General features: G+C 50.9%; 8 protein-coding genes across 8 annotated transcripts; 4 read left to right on the forward strand and 4 right to left on the reverse strand.

Moving 5' to 3' along the window:
• Positions 1 to 416: 416 nt before the first annotated feature.
• N7481_005210 (pinin family protein) lies at positions 417 to 1,610 on the reverse strand (the record flags this gene model as incomplete). The annotated part of the gene is made up of 5 exons (XM_057264429.1): positions 417 to 472; positions 534 to 870; positions 932 to 1,000; positions 1,067 to 1,514; positions 1,600 to 1,610. The coding sequence occupies 5 exons, from the start codon at positions 1,608 to 1,610 to the stop codon at positions 417 to 419; spliced, it is 921 nt and encodes a 306-aa protein (XP_057122149.1).
• A 326-nt stretch (positions 1,611 to 1,936) lies between these two features.
• On the forward strand, positions 1,937 to 2,263 carry N7481_005211 (PHF5 family protein; the record flags this gene model as incomplete). The annotated part of the gene is made up of 1 exon (XM_057264430.1): positions 1,937 to 2,263. One exon carries the CDS (start codon positions 1,937 to 1,939, stop codon positions 2,261 to 2,263), a length of 327 nt encoding a protein of 108 aa, XP_057122150.1.
• Positions 2,264 to 2,518: 255 nt separating this feature from the next.
• N7481_005212 (twinfilin) lies at positions 2,519 to 4,000 on the reverse strand (the record flags this gene model as incomplete). Its single annotated transcript, XM_057264431.1, has 4 exons — positions 2,519 to 2,635; positions 2,702 to 2,953; positions 3,107 to 3,741; positions 3,805 to 4,000. The coding sequence occupies 4 exons, from the start codon at positions 3,998 to 4,000 to the stop codon at positions 2,519 to 2,521; spliced, it is 1,200 nt and encodes a 399-aa protein (XP_057122151.1).
• Positions 4,001 to 4,340: 340 nt separating this feature from the next.
• N7481_005213 (putative succinate:fumarate antiporter (Acr1)) lies at positions 4,341 to 5,562 on the reverse strand (the record flags this gene model as incomplete). The annotated part of the gene is made up of 5 exons (XM_057264432.1): positions 4,341 to 4,954; positions 5,014 to 5,209; positions 5,270 to 5,319; positions 5,376 to 5,454; positions 5,512 to 5,562. The coding sequence occupies 5 exons, from the start codon at positions 5,560 to 5,562 to the stop codon at positions 4,341 to 4,343; spliced, it is 990 nt and encodes a 329-aa protein (XP_057122152.1).
• Positions 5,563 to 7,387: 1,825 nt separating this feature from the next.
• On the forward strand, positions 7,388 to 8,701 carry N7481_005214 (uncharacterized protein; the record flags this gene model as incomplete). The annotated part of the gene is made up of 2 exons (XM_057264433.1): positions 7,388 to 8,142; positions 8,200 to 8,701. The coding sequence occupies 2 exons, from the start codon at positions 7,388 to 7,390 to the stop codon at positions 8,699 to 8,701; spliced, it is 1,257 nt and encodes a 418-aa protein (XP_057122153.1).
• An 850-nt stretch (positions 8,702 to 9,551) lies between these two features.
• Positions 9,552 to 11,106, forward strand: N7481_005215 (arylsulfotransferase family protein; the record flags this gene model as incomplete). Its single annotated transcript, XM_057264434.1, has 2 exons — positions 9,552 to 10,364; positions 10,432 to 11,106. 2 exons carry the CDS (start codon positions 9,552 to 9,554, stop codon positions 11,104 to 11,106), a joined length of 1,488 nt encoding a protein of 495 aa, XP_057122154.1.
• A 562-nt stretch (positions 11,107 to 11,668) lies between these two features.
• pex26 lies at positions 11,669 to 13,038 on the reverse strand (the record flags this gene model as incomplete). The annotated part of the gene is made up of 2 exons (XM_057264435.1): positions 11,669 to 12,542; positions 12,602 to 13,038. The coding sequence occupies 2 exons, from the start codon at positions 13,036 to 13,038 to the stop codon at positions 11,669 to 11,671; spliced, it is 1,311 nt and encodes a 436-aa protein (XP_057122155.1).
• A 1,251-nt stretch (positions 13,039 to 14,289) lies between these two features.
• Positions 14,290 to 15,437, forward strand: N7481_005217 (mitochondrial 54S ribosomal protein mL46; the record flags this gene model as incomplete). The annotated part of the gene is made up of 3 exons (XM_057264436.1): positions 14,290 to 14,335; positions 14,395 to 15,065; positions 15,138 to 15,437. 3 exons carry the CDS (start codon positions 14,290 to 14,292, stop codon positions 15,435 to 15,437), a joined length of 1,017 nt encoding a protein of 338 aa, XP_057122156.1.
• Positions 15,438 to 15,714: the final 277 nt, after the last annotated feature.

A 15,714-nucleotide genomic window follows, 5' to 3' on the forward strand; every position in this document is an offset into this window, starting at 1 on the left:
ATAAATTGTCTCAAATCTGCCCAGGTGATATCTTCCTGATGAGCCTGAGGGTAACTTGAAGAAATCCCGCAATATATATCTGAATCCGATGTCACAGCGGGCGTTTGGTATCACGTGCAACCGGACGTTTCACTGAAAGCAGTCAAAAGTCCTGTCTGATGATGAGAAAACAATGAAACCTAGAAATCTTCGATAATAAATGGGGTTTCAACAGATTACAAACTTGAACACTAATGGGCAGACGTGTGGCCGAACGGCAGACCGAGAAGCCCCTCAGCGGTTCGATCTGCCTCGGCTGAAACTGCGGAGATCCCCAACTACAACTTGAACCAGAGTTCTGTAATACAAGTTAGCATCCCTCGCATAAACCAAATGCATGTTCATGAATATGTACTCGTAGTAGTACAGATATGTTGCTAGTAAATCACAGTGTCCTCATTATCCTCAACCACTTCTCCTCCGTCATCATCGGCTGCACGGTTGGCTTCAGCCACTTGTGCAGCAGTCTCTCTCATCCGGCGCATCGGATTTACTTGGATCGGAGTTTGAATGGGTAATTTGTGCGTCTACCATATTCTCCGGGGTTTCCTTTGTTATATCTTCGTGCTCTACGGGGGTAGGATCTTTCGCAATCGATTCAGCATTCTCCTGTTGCTCGGCATTCGATGGTTGTTGCTTTTGTTGTTGTTGCTCTTGTTGCTCCGCGGGCTGTTCATTCTGCAATTCCGGTTCGGGCTGGTAGACAAAGGCTTCAGGGGGATATCTTGCTTCGAAATCGGCGACCTCGCGAGAAACGGTCGCCTCAGCTTCCTTGATCTGGTCTGCGAGAGTAGTCTCATCGCGTGCTCGTAGTTGCCACGGCTTGTAGAACTATATGATTCACGAGTTAGCCACGGGGTACCAATCCAATTGCAAATGTTAGACTCCATACCAAAACTGGTTCTGCTCGAGTCTTCAAGAAATGCGCTGCGGCAATCATATTCGAATGTCGAGTTTGCATCTGTAATCCAGTCAGCCATCCCATTCAATGAATGCCGATCATCATCACCAACAACATCAAACATACAGCCTCGCGCTCGTAAAACGGCATCTCCTTCTTCCGAATTGCTTCTCGACGCTCTTTCCTCCGACTCTGACGACCGTCGAACTCCTCGGCCTGATTCTTCAGTTTGTCCTGCTGCCTCTTCTCAATATCCGCGCGCCGCTTCTGCGCTGCCGAGGTCGAGCTCTGAGAAAGCGTGCCCAATAGCCCACCAAAAAGCCGCTGTCCCCGCTTGCGCTCATCTTCCTTTCTCCCACGCTGCGCAGGTTTGCGTTCATCCGGGCGTTCGCGCTCTACCGGAGATGATTGCGAGGGTCGGCGCTGCGCATGCGGCGAGGCATCGCCGTCGGCACTCAGTCGGCGACGCTTGGGATCATGGTCTGTGATGGAGGAATTTCTTCGTTTCGTGCTTATATCTTGAGGCTGTTGGATGGCGTCTTGCTCGGGCAGTGCGACTGCCGAGGCGAGAGTCCTATAGAATGGAATAGAAGTAATTGTCAGCGTACATTTCCGGCGCAGTCAGAGCCGCAGTGGGAGTGGCAGGTGGCGATGCGTACCCGTCGGCCATATTGGTAAGCCGATGGTGCTAGATTATAGACAGAAAGAGATCAAGCCAGAGTGGCAATAGAAGGTGAAATTGATTGAATGCAATAGACCGAGTATTACGGCTGATGCTCTTTGCAGTGCCAGTGCCAACCTGAACTTGAACTTGGACTTGAACGGGGCTGTCTGGTCGGGGTACCAAAGCACGGACCACCAAGCTTCTTTTCGGTCACTTCGTTTTCCTCAACACAACCAACTTCCACTTCCACCTCCACCTACCTTTACCTTCCCCTCCCTCCTACATCATAATCTACAACTCTCCTCTCGCTCTCCTCACTCCCTCCGCACACCATGTCTCGCCATCACCCCGATCTCGTCATGTGCCGCAAGCAACCCGGTATCTCGATCGGTCGCCTTTGCGACAAGTGCGACGGTAAATGCCCCGTGTGTGACTCCTACGTGCGCCCAACAACTCTAGTCCGGATCTGCGATGAATGCGCCTTCGGCAATTACCAGAACAAGTGCGTCGTCTGCGGCGGTGAGGGAATTAGTGATGCCTTTTATTGCTTCGAGTGTACGCGTCTGGAAAAGGATCGCGACGGGTGTCCCAAGATTATAAATCTGGGAAGTTCGAGGACGGATTTATTCTACCAGAAGAAGAGTTTTCGGAATCAATGATCCTCGTGGTATCCTCCCCTCCTCCGTCTCTTTTCCTCGCTGGACTTGGTTTTGTTCATCTTCGCTTTTTTACATTCTCGGTTGGAGGGGAGCGGGTGCAGCTACGTGCGGACTACTTGCGGACGCCAGGAAGAACGAACAGGATCAAAATCAGAAGAAGCGAGAACACATTTATTCGCCATGCCAGCGGTCGCTATATAATCGTTTCATAATGTACTGGAGGCACCTCTCATCACTGTGATGAGGTGAGGTGATCTACCGGCCTGGGCGACGAGGACGAGCAAATCCCCGCGCAGCACCCACGTTTTGTGGCGGGTTGACCTCCTCCTGCAATCGATCGGCAGTGATCTCATCCGGACCTCCAGCCTCGATCTATATCATTCAGTCAGCATCAGCATCTATTCGAGGTCTCCAACCACCAGTCAGCAACCCTCTTACCTTCTTCTCGATCTTGAGACCTTCTCCCTCAGCAACCGCGATGGCATTTCTCCGCGAGCTAGCGTGCAACATCCGCTCCTTGATCGACGACCCGCTAGGGCAAGTATACACGAAGACCACGACGTCCGAGCCGGGATAGTGGTAGAAGGAGTACCGGGGCGAGGTGGAGGAGATGTGGGTGGCGACAGCACCCGCCTCGACGCCAGACTGGCTGTCAGCAAGAATGATCTTCTCGGTGGGAATGTCGATAGTCTACCGAATGAAAGTCAGCCTTAATCGAACCATATCAAGCAATAATTCCCCATTTTCGCATCCATGACCACTCGGAGTCTACCGGGCACAACGTCCCATGTAAAGTTGTTACCCCCCCCCCCAACAAAAGAAGGAATGTAGTAGTAGACATACCAGTTGCACAAGACCACCATCCTGCAATCCCTTCAAAGCCGCCGTAGCAGCCTCATCAACCGGCATAGAGACTCTCATGCCAGATCCCGAGCCCGCACCAAAGGTACCACCAATACCAATATCTCGCTGGGGCGTACCGTTGCGAGCCTCAGCCTCGGCTCTGCGAACAGCCTCCAGCTCCCGCTCCTTCTCACCCATGAGTTCCTCACGGCGGGCTGGGCTATTCTCGCTCTCGCGTTCACGCCAAGCCTCCGCCGTGACGATCTCCTCCTCCTCCGTTGCGAAGACGGTAGAGGCGAATTTCTCCGAGCCCAGCTCGCGGGTTAGGGTGGAGCGTGTCGAGGCGAAGAGCATCTTAGGGCGGACGGGAGCATTGGAGGGGATATAGGTGAGTGCGATGAGGGTTGTTGTGGTGGAGGTTGGACGACGGAGAAGGAGGTAGATTGGGGTTTTGGGTTGGAGGACCGAGGAGATTGCCGGTAGCGAGGAGAAAAAGCTGTCTGGGCTGGATGCGGTGCCATTGAATGGAATTGGGCTGAGTGGTGTTAGACTCTCGCCTGTGATGGTTACCGGGAGACAGAAGCTCGAGGTGTCGGCGTTGAAGGTTGTGAAGGCATCTTGGAGCTCCTTGGAGACTATTACGTGTCAGTAGGGGTATGTTTGGAAGGAAGATAGAGCTATGTAGGGAGCTGGTGTACCTGAGATTCCCGACTGCATGATGTCGGCTGGACCTCGCTGGGTGTTGGGTTGGGTGGTTGTTGATGGAGGGAGGGGAAGCGGTGAAATGCGGCGGGGGTGGAGTGCGGGTCGGTCAAAGTGACGAGTGACTTTCTCGTCAACACACATCACCCAGCAGACCAGGACCAGCCACATCTCGCAGCATGCCTCTGCCATGATCGGGGTGCTAGCAGATCAGAGATCTACTGAAGATGACTCACGATGACTGACACCCTTGACTACTCTACACGGAACACAGATCAATTTATACACTTTTTTTTTTCTCTCTATGATTTTGGCTATACCAGGACAGGTCCAACAATGTGGTATACAACAGAGACAATATGTACAAAAGCCGCTCCAATCGGCTAGCCTCTAAACGGCCTAGTCCTCGCAGCTAGATTCAAAGCTGCAAAAGACAACAGGAAAGGAAATGAAACGCCCATGCAGGAGGAATGGTATCACAATGCTTTCCCACACATTCTCAACAGCAACAAAGCACGCAAGTCGTCCCCGTTTACTCGTCAAACTTTCCACCCACAAACGCCCAGTTGGATGCCTCCAACTTGCCCTTGAGGAACTCATACACAGTGAACGTGACGGCTTGACCGGGAGCAACACGCATCACACGAGGGGTAATACCCTTGTAGAAGGCACGGGTACCTTCCTGCTTGAACATATCCTTGGCGATCACCATGATGCGAGAGACAGCCGACTGGCCAGGCTCGGCGCGGGTTCTTTGGAGACGGGTCTTGATGGTATCGATAGGGGCGTTGGAGAAGGGGCCAACGGCACCAGAGATCAGACCGATCAAAGTGGTCTGGTAGGCGGGCAGCTGGGAGTTGCTGTATTCAGGCTGCATGCGTTGCAGGGTGGCCTTGAGCTCGGTGTATGCGGTGAAGTTGGCGGCTTGGTTGGTTCCTTGTCGGAGCGCGGTCAGAGAGACACCACGGTACAGTGTGCTGAAGCCCTCCTCCTTGACGACGGTGAAAAGGGCGTGCGGGGCGCTGCGGTACTTGGGGGCGTCGAGCGGGTCGGCCAAACTGTGATGTTGCGCTTGCAGACGGATCTTGATGACTTCCATGGGGTTGACGACGGCGACAGCCTCGGTCACACCAGCACCAAGACCAGCTAAATATTGTTAGCGGAATGCCCATTTATTCAATGGGGCTGCTCTCCGATTTACTTACCAAGGAAAGTGGCCTTGCTGGTGACATTGCCATTCTCATCGGCCAACATGCCCTTGTACGACTCGTATGAGGTGAATCGGATGGCCATCTTGGGGATGATACCTCCCAGCACGGCACCCAGACCCTTGTACAGACCCATTGCGGTCTCCTTGCGCACAATATCGGCACCGGTGGTAATGAAGCCACGAGGCTTAGCCTATCGAGTCGGTCATGGTTAGCAACAATTGCTGAAACATGGTCACTCGATGGGACTTACTCCGGGGGCTGTCGCTCTCCGGGAGAGCTGCATTCGGACCTTGATGGTATCTTCATAGTGTTAGAGAAATATTGCGAATCTAGCTATCAATCTGGGCGATACATACCGAGCGGGTGGCAGACGAGAGCTTCCATCATACCGGCACCACCACCAGCTATATTCCACAAGTCAGTATTCAGGATCTCCTAGATCAAATCAAATCCGATCTGATCACAAAGGCGCAATTTACCGATGAGGTTTACCGCAGGCGAGGCCCGCTTTCTCCCATTGCCTTGTACGTTCTTGGCGGACATGATTTCGGTTGATATGGAGGAGTAGAGAAGGAAAGAAAATGCGCGGGAAGTGATTTATTGACGCGCGCAGATCGGAGGAGACTCTAATAGATCTGGGCCGAGTTCAATTGACTGGGTCGGGTGGCAGAAAGCTGTAGCCGAAATTCGATGGGGAAACCGAATTGCGGAGAGGGTCGGAAGTATACAATCCCGGGGTGAACAGCCGACGGTATGAGTCGAGGTCTCCGAGTAGAGCAGGGAGAAAAAAAGAAGGTAGGGGAAAAAAAGAAATAGGGCCAAAAGACTAGTGGGGGGGAGCAATTGAAGAACCCAGAAGAGCGAAGTTCCGAGGATAAAACTGTTCGGGTCAAGTGGCGGCTTGTAAACCTTGTGGGGAAAGTTGAAAGCAGCGATGACGGGGAAGCGGAGGCTGCTGGACGAGCGGAAGCTAGTAACTTGAGGAGGGGAATACCGAAGGTCGAACTAGAAGGAGAGGAGAAGAGGAGGAGAGGAGGAGAGGGGAGTGTCGGAATAGACTCGGCAGACTCTTTGATTATATACCTAGGTACTATAGTCAATAGCCATGCCATTGGCATTGCCATCACCATCTCTTCTAATAAGAATGACCGACATCCCGAGGCGTTCGGGAAGGCGGATGACTCGCCGCCCTCCCCAGATCTACTTTGCTTCACATGCTCTGCGTCATAGCTTGTGATCTTGCCTATAATAGACTACTACCAGTAGTACTAGTCTTAGTATATACTTTACTGCATCATACTCTAATTATTTTTCAGTTATTGTGGCGACTACCTGGAACAAATCTTGTCAATTACTGCTACTAGCAAATATTGCTCGCTATAGCTCTCTGCCGAAGCATCGGACTACACGGGCGGGCTGAACAAACGGGGAGGACTGAATTACTCCGGCTATTGATGAACCCCTAGGCCGTAATTCGCAATTAACATATCCGCAGCGGAAACCGCTGAAGCCCAGCTAGTTGGCTAGTTGGTGGGTTGACTGGTTACTCCGGGAGAAATCGGGCCAGCGCGTTTCCTCTCAGCCGAGGTTCACTTGGAGGTCATTTGACCTGCGATATACTACAGGTACAGATACAGGTACGGGTCTGGGGTACTAGAAAGACTAACCTGGTAGAGCAGAAACGGTAAAAGATAGCGATGGCTATTTTAGTAGTCATCATATTACCCTCTTCAATAGTATCTGTAGTTGTATAGCTGGGCAGGCTGTACTGTGTAGTTAGTGACGCGGTTGAATGTTTTACCCAGATTAACCCGATCCACCAACGACCCTCCCCCCCCAATCCAATGATGCGATTGATATTCTCCGGGGTACGGAGTACGAGTACACCTTGATAGACTACGACTAGATCTATCAAAATTTGGATTGCGCATGTGCCCAGATGTCAGACTGAACTTCACATGTCTTCCCCCGACGGTCGCAATCGGCTACCCGATTTCGGCGCTTTTGCAACGGATCAGATAACCTTTGAAGTGCAATGCCGAGTAAAACTAGAAAATAGAGTTGCCCCAGCGTCAATCCCATATGCTCGGGTCTAATCCGATCTCTCTGTTCTGGTCCGGGGAAGATGGGTTGGGGGATGGGGGATGGCTTTGGATACAATGCAAATCAAATCAAATCGATGCGATGGGATGCGGTTGAAGGAATCGCCGACAACTCCGTCGGAGGAATGCCGATCGCGCGATTGACAACACCGCCAATTCTCAAAATTTACGGCCGGCAGCGAAAGTCTTGATACGAGTACAGGCATACATTTCACACTGCCCTGAACTTCTATGTTATGTCCATGCCCTGAATCTACGATAGAATCATGGACGAATCCATGGCAGTCACAGCCACTCGCACTCCGCGTTGGCAAGCCGTCGGGAAACGAGTGGTGATGCTGCTTCTTCACCAGTGGTTGCTAATCGGAATGGGCGTCGCCTGCGTATTGGCCTACTTTTTCCCCAATGTCGCCAAACACGGTGGCATCATCAAGTCCGAATACTCAGTCATGTACGGTGTCATCGCCATCATCTTTCTCGTTAGTGGCTTGAGTATTCCCCGCCAGAAACTCTTCATGCAACTCTTGAATTGGCGGCTTCATCTTATCGTACAGATCATCTCGTTCCTATTTATCCCCGCTTTAGTCTTGGCTGTCGTTCACATCATTCTCGCCAGTGACCCTGGTGGCCGCATCGATCGTGCTGTGCTGGCTGGGTATATCTTCACCGCGTGTATTCCCACGACAATTGCCTCGAATGTGGTGATGACAAGGGCCGCCGGTGGTGATGATGCTGCGGCCCTTGTGGAGGTACTGCTGGCTAATATCTTGGGTCCATTTGTTACGGCTGCTTGGACAGTGACCCTTATTCCGAAAACCGCGGAGTTCGATGTTTGGAGGTTCGGAGGCGGGAGTTTGGGAAGCATGTACAAGGACGTCTTCCAGCAGCTCGGCCTGAGTGTTCTACTGCCTTTATTTGTTGGACAACTGGTGCGCTGGACCTGGCCGGATCAAACGAACTTCGTGATACAAAAGACCAAATTGCCCAAGCTGGCGAGCGCTTGTATGTTATTGTTGATCTGGTAAGTAATCAAAACGAAAAATGTGTGCAGTTTCTAGGTCCTAACTGGCCCCCCTAGGACTACATTCTCTTCATGTTTTGCTACAGGCGCTCTTCAGAGCCTCTCAGTACAAAGCGTGATATTCGTGGTCTTCTTCAATATTGGACTATACATTGCCCTCACTGCGGTATGCTTCTTTACCTCGCGGCCGCCGAAGTTACTCTCCTCGCTAGGCTGGTCCATTCCCATGCTCAACCCGATGACCCCAGAAGAGACGATCGCTGTATGCTTCTGCGGCCCTGCGAAGAGCACTGCACTTGGAATTCCACTCTTATACGCTATGTGGGCCCCCGTTGATCTATACACCAAAGCGAAGACATCCGTTCCAGTATTGCTATACACCACTGAGCAGATCTGCGTGGCCCACTTCTTTGTTCAACTCTTTCGACGGTGGCATGCTCGTATTTCAGAGAAAGAGGATATTGAACAGGGTCATCACAACGAGATTGAACCGCAGATGTCAGAGATACCAGTAGAAAGCCACGGTATCCTAGTTGGGAATGGGCGGGGAACTAACTGATACTCCATTTCTAACCCGCTATGATGAATGATGAACGATTTGAAGATTTTTGATTAGAAAAGAATGGATTTGTGACGTGTACATTGTTTACTTATGCCATGAAACACTTAATATGTATCATATTGTACTTCTTGGGTACATAATGAATATCCCATGAGGTCCCCGTAGAGGGCCCCGTAGAGGGCAATTGTTACCCGAACTTCTAGCCTCAACAAAACAATCGTATTCAATTTATATATAGCGACAGAGGCCATCTCTTGTGGATGGAATATCCCTCCGGTAATTATTTAAATCATACTCCGAACAGAGCTTTCGCCAGAATTTCTGGAATAGGTGTGGATTAGATCTGTCTTTAACGAATTCACACAAACGTATCCGAGATCCGATCTCTCCTCCACAGCGGAGTGTGGCGCGAAAAAAAAAAGGGGGATGCTTACGTCCTGTGGGTCTATTTACGAATACGGAGTATGCGCACGAGGGAAAAAACAGAATCAAAATATTTCGCTTGCCAAGAGCCCCCTAGTCGGTGGAGTCTCGGCGTTCCACCGCCAACCCCCATCATTCATTTTTCAGTGGCCGATGTGATAAATAATGTGATACTTGCAGAAGAGGGTTCCAGGATTTGAGGCTCGCGATCCCACTGGCTGTCTGCATGAGAAGAGACGGGATATTCTGGAGATAACTATCCGAACCATTGAATTCCCAACTCCGTCCTGATTTCGATTCTTAAGGCTTAGGCTTGAATTTCATGGTAGAGAACTGATATGGTCGCTGGCCGGAAGTTGCTCTCCTGAATGCGTGACGAGGCTGTGGGTATCTCGATTAAGCTTTGATATTCTTGAAATCGAACATGTGGAGTGTTCATCTCCCCGTGGGTGCCCTCTTGTTACTTTTTGGCTGTTTCGCTGCAGCCACCGAGGCTCACTGGCCATATGCTTCTTTCAATACTGGTCCCTGGCAACCTCCTCAGCTGCAGTTAAACAAAACGGCAGGCGTCGACCCAGGTCTCATCTTCATCCCCATTCGAAACGAGAACACGCTCGGCACTGCCGTGACCATCTACGACAACGATGGTGAAATGATCTACCAGGGGCCCGAAATGACCTCCATGGACTTTCGGGTGCAAACACTCTTCGGCGAGGATGTACTCACCTACTGGTCCGGTGAGGTTGGAATCGACGGTGGCTATGGTTATGGCAAGGTCCACATTCTAGACAAGACATACCGGGAGATTCACACTATCACGCTGACCGACAACTTCGTTACGGGCGACAATGAGACACGCGACTCATACATCGATGTGCACGAGCACTTTATCACCGACAGCAATACCATACTGGTCTCCGCCATCAACATCACCCAGTATGATCTGAGCTCCTTCGGACGTCCTTCTGACTCGTGGATTACCACCAACCTCTTCTACGAGATTGACATTGCCACCAACGAAGTTATCTTTAAATGGAATGCCCTCGACCACCAGGACAAAATTCCGCTATCCGAGTCTCGCCAATGGATGTACACACGCCCTATTCAAGCGATGTCCTGGGATCCGTACCACACGAACTCAATCACTCCTACCAAGGATGGATACATCGTCTCCATGCGCTTCTACTGCTCTGGATTTTACCTGAACAAGGATGGTACTGTCCGATGGCAGCTTTCGGTGAGTAATAGCCTCAGATAATTCTCACGACCTCTTGTCAATGACTGGTGAATCTAACAAATGGAAGGGCAATATCGGAGAAGGCGACTTCACAGGCGAAGACCTCCGCTTCTCATGGCAACACGACATTCGCATATACAACGAAACAGACGAGCACCTCGTCCTCAGTCTCTTCAACAACGCTAAAAAACAAAACATATCCGAGAGCGAGACAACAGCCATGGTCTTCGACATCGACCTAACCACCATGACCGGCTCACTGCTCTACAATCTATCGGATCCAACAAATGCAATTTATGCCGGGACCCAGGGAAACCTAGAAATCCTCGGCAAAGAAACAGCTACCTCAAATATGTTCGTCGGCTACGGATCTGTTCCGTATGTTAAAGAGTACAACAGTAAAGGCGAAGTCGTTCTATCAGGGAAATTCGGTGCGCTTGAACACGCCATGTCCTATCGCGCTTTCAAAAATAAATGGGAAGCCACACCCTTCTGGAATCCTGCTGCTGTGATTAAAGATGGGGTCATTTACATGAGTTGGAATGGCGCCACTGAATATGATAGCTGGGCCGTCTACTCCCTTCCGTCTCTGGTCTCGAATGCAACTCACCCCATGAGTACCCATCCACGTACTGGTTTCGAAACAAATATGAGCATTTCTGATACGGGTGCAAAATTTGTCAAGGTTGCTGCTCGCAAGGGTGAGACAATCTTGCGATTCAGTGATCCTGTCGAGGTCTGATATTGTAAAGATGGTCGATGGCTGGTCCTGATACGACGGGGTTTTCTCCCTTTTTCTAAGCGATTATTGGCGACTTTTGTGCATGCATATACTTCTTCTCTTGTGCGTGTATTTTGATGGCATAGCGAAATTATAGAGACTTAATTTACCTCATCTTTGGAATGTGTCAGTCACCTTGTTTGTGGGGAAGTGGGTCCAAGAAGCACATGCGTGGCCTACGAAGTATGTACAGTGTAACTAATAGATTAAAACTTATCTTTTTGACTGCTATCATTGTCAAAGCTCGATAGTACTAAGTCACCCCAGTACCAGCAAGATCGGCCGAGTTGAAAGAATAAGTCAAAATATTCATGGTTCTCTTTTTGAAATCAATCTGGCTGGTCAAGCCATTGAAAGTATATGGTATTTTGCTAATACAAGCCACAAAAGAATCACAATCGAACGAAATGTATATGCGAAGTTTCTTCCAAGAATAAGATGGGGAGTATCCAAACCAACATGAGGAAATATACAGGATCAATCACGAACTGTTCAAGACAACCATTCATCGCCCGCCAATATCTCAGATATAGCTCACCTTCACGCCCATCCCGACCGTGCCCTTGACTTTCTGCCACGCGCCGCCCGTAATCCTGCGGACTCGGTCGCGTACATCCTGTCGGCTCATCGCCATCAAGATACCCAGCACGAAAAGCAAGGTTCGCACTATTGACATCGGGTTCCCGGACACGCTCTGGATAATATGCTTAAACAGATTTCGAATGGCATTGGCCACCGCCCGCGACTGGCTACGGGGTTCAGGCTTGAGCTGTTTCTTGGAATTCTTCGAGCTGGAAGATGAAAGCGCCGTTCGGGTCGAGGACTTGCCATTCGGCGACTTGTCTAATGATTTGGACGGCCCCTTGCCCTTGGAGGAGCTGCGTGGGCTACCCTTCTCAATCCCGTAGTCAACCTCGCTAGTATTTCGCTTGTGGCCGTTCGCTTTCAGCTGTGCTGCGGCGGCGGCCTCCTCTGCTTGTCGGCGCTCGTCCTCTTGTTGCCTATCCAGCTCAGCATCCTTCTGGCGTTGTAATTCGGCTGCGCGCAGCTCGCCTCGTTCTTTCTCTTCCTTGAGTCCCTCTAATGTTTGGAGGAAGAGCTCTTTGCGCTCTTCGTCTAGGACTTCGCTCAGATTGATGAACTCGGTCGCGTATTCCCACTCTTCATTTCGAGGGAGAACATGCAAGGTGAACAACTCAATGATCCTTACCCGAGCAGCAAGGTCCTTCGGTGTATCGGCTCCGCTCGATGCGGCCATGCGCTGTTGCTGAAACCCGTTGGAGACATCTTCGAGACGGTCGGCGAGGTCGCTGGGCTGTCCGTATGAGGAGAGGTAGGTCTCGAGCCGTTGCTGGTTCAAAGCTTGAGAGGATGAGTGATTGAGGAGTAGTGTAGCACTAGTTGTGGTGGGTTAGCCGCGGTTCATTGTAAGTGGAGAGAAGAGGGGGCTGCTCACAGGTTGTAGACGACCTCCGCATCCACGGAGCCCTCGCGGCCCTGATAGCCAATTTGTACGACGGTATCCCAGATACCGCCTTCACGCACTTGCGTAGCCATATTCTTCCATTCTTTCTGACCGAATTGATTCTTGCCCTCCTCTGCGCCAAGATCGACTATTGCGCTGAGTAGGGTGATGTAGAGGTTCCACACCTTGATTCTCCACGTGCTGGGGGCAATTGCGATCGGGGCGACACCGGCCGCATAATCGCCATTGGTGTATTGTTCATCCTGTGGTGATTCACCGGTGATAATTGGCTGGAGTGAGGAGAGGGACTCTGGCAGGCGGCGCGTCAAGTACAGCTGGGAGGCTTTCTTGTAGGTCTTGGAGCATAGCTTCGTGGGGGATGTGGGGGAGGAGGAGGAGGAAGGAGAAGATAATTTGGTGGAAGACATTCCGTCAGCGATACGGAAATGGCATGGAAAATGGGGAGACAATGGGTGAGAGCGAGGCGGAGTTGAGCGAGAGAGAACGTGGAGGTCGGAAGTTGGGGCTGCGATCGGCTGTCGTTTTCCCTCGGCTCCCAAGTCCGGGGGTGCTCGTCGTCACGGGATCCTCGGCGCGGGCAACTAGGCGGTGACGGTGAGTACTACAAAGTTACAAAGTTACAAAGTATAGTACTCTCAAGTCTGTATACTACAGTACCTAGACTTCATTTACATCCTTTCAAACGGTCAAGGCTGTTGAAACTGTTCCTCAACATGCTGTTTTGCCATCCCTACCCCGTCTATCTATTTGAGTCTTTGCGGTATAAAACGAGACCTGTCTATTCATATACGAGCTCACTCCCTAAATCATAATTCCATCCATCTTCAGTGCGGTGAATGTACATTAACTGCCAGTGGCTAGTCTATAGCAGTATATCCTAAGGTGAATCCAATCTGAACAGCAGCCTGAGGGTATATTATTTTAAGTTACCATGGTCACCGCTCCATCTCTCCATTTCCCCCGCCTCTTGCCTGCATGTCAGTTATTGGCAGTCTTTGAAATGAACGACAAGTAGGATTCATTCATACTTCCAAGGCGTCATTGCACGGGTCCACTACGCTGAGATGTGTCGCAAAAATTGCCCCGAAAATACGACCGATCTGTTTCTGGTGGAGCGTGAGGAGCATCATGATATCGGATCCAGATGGCTAACTTCACGGAACCCAGAGCGGCGATGATCGGATTGAAAGTAGATAATTGAATTGATCTTTCTTGTTTATTATTGGTTTAATGGTCGGAGCTCCCAGATTTTCTTTTCTTTTAGGATTTTTAAATTTTTTATTCAATTTGCATGGATAGATAAATGAAATATGAGATGAGTGCCGAAGTGTCTGCGACAGCTATCTAACAGTACGCCTTAGTTTGAAGAAGGTACCGCTAGCGAAAAATAGCCGCTATTCATTCTGAGCACCACTGAATGGTCGACTGGCCGTGGGGAGAACAAGACGCAGTGACGATAAGGTATGGGTGCCTGGGAAGAAGAAGAAATGTTGTGGATGAGAAATCTCAATTTAAACTGCCAGCGGGCGGTCTGGGGCTGTGGGCAGTTTCAGGCCTACTTGGGTCTAGCGCCATCGCCAACGTGACTTTGGGAACTTTTCTCGGCTTGACAACAACTCGCATATCTCCAGCTATATCATTGAGACTGCAATCACATCATGTCGTCCGGTTCCAATGGCGCCCGGCGCATAACCTCGCTTCTGCGTGCGTATCCGCCATCTGCTTAAACCCAATTCGAACCCCCACTGACTCCCCCTAAATAGGACCCTCAAAACTCGACTCCGGCGTTTGCAGAAGCTGTCAAGAAACCCTTGGCCGCCGCAGCTATGCCTCTGCTGCCACTGCGACCGTTACTGAGAATACTACCGACACACCGGCTACTTCTACCGCTACTCCTCCCTTCCCTTACACCATCAATGCCGGCGTCGTCCTCTCGCGCCCACCCCAAGTCACCCGTGACCTCGAGCCCTTCGAGAAAGCTTTCCATTTCTATCAGAAGCGTTTGAATGAGCGCTTGGCCCTACCATTCACCAAATACTTCTACTTCAAGCGCGGAACCCCGGCGGACGAGGACTGGAAGAAGAAGATCCAGGAGCGTCGGACTCCTGCACGCGACATCGGCAAGTACAACGCGTACGACAGCGACTCGTGGAACGATGAACTCCTCCTCGGCGCCAAGGAGGCCGAGCCTGAGCACCAGGTCGAGATGCTCGTTCAGGATGCCGAATCCACAGCCAATGCCACCTCCCAAGATACCAGCAAGAAGGAAGAGATCCCGCGGCCGCATTCCCGAGTGACGGAGGCGGATAAGAAGGGTGATCACAAGAGCTTGAACCGTCTGCTTTCGCGGACTCTGTATCTGCTCGTTCAGTCGAAGGAGGGACACTGGAAGTTCCCCAGCATGCCCGTGGAGGCAGAAGAGACTCTTCGTCAGGTGAGACTAATCCCATTCAACATCCTCATTTTGATGAAATCCCATGATGCTAATATATTTCCCCCCTTTCAGGCTGCTGACCGTACCCTTTATCAAACCGCCGGTGCAAACATGAATACCTGGATGGTCGGCTTCCACCCCTCCGGCCACCACGTCTACAAGAACCGCAAGCCCCACGTCGACCAGGCCACCGGTGCCGAGAACCACGGCGAGAAGACCTTTTTCCTGAAGTCTCGTATCATGGCCGGCCAGGCCGATCTGTCCGCCAACAAGGACCTGAAGGATTTCAAGTGGTTGTCCAAGGAGGAGATTTCCAGCTACGTGCTGCCGCAATACTACAGCTACGTTAAGAACATGCTGGCCGACCGATAAACAATCCGAGGCGATAAGTCCTCCAATGTTGAAGGCCTGATAGGGCAGTGGGTGGATGTATTAGAAACTGAAAGAGGGAGAGACTGACCAGCCAGGACTGGCGATTATTTCCTGGGGCGCTATTGGCAGCGTTCTGCATATACTTTTACCACGTATGCCATGTATAACTAGATTTTTCCTTGTACTGTCAATTGAACTATTCCAATGAGTTGTCCAGAGTCCCAAAACGCCATGCCATGTCATCAAGCCCACCACCATGAATAAGCGAAGAAGATAT

Source organism: Penicillium waksmanii (assembly GCF_028829765.1).
Source record: "Penicillium waksmanii strain IBT 27052 chromosome Unknown utg000005l:1.0-5232799.0:1.0-5237142.0, whole genome shotgun sequence".
Taxonomy (NCBI): Eukaryota; Fungi; Ascomycota; class Eurotiomycetes; order Eurotiales; family Aspergillaceae; genus Penicillium; species Penicillium waksmanii.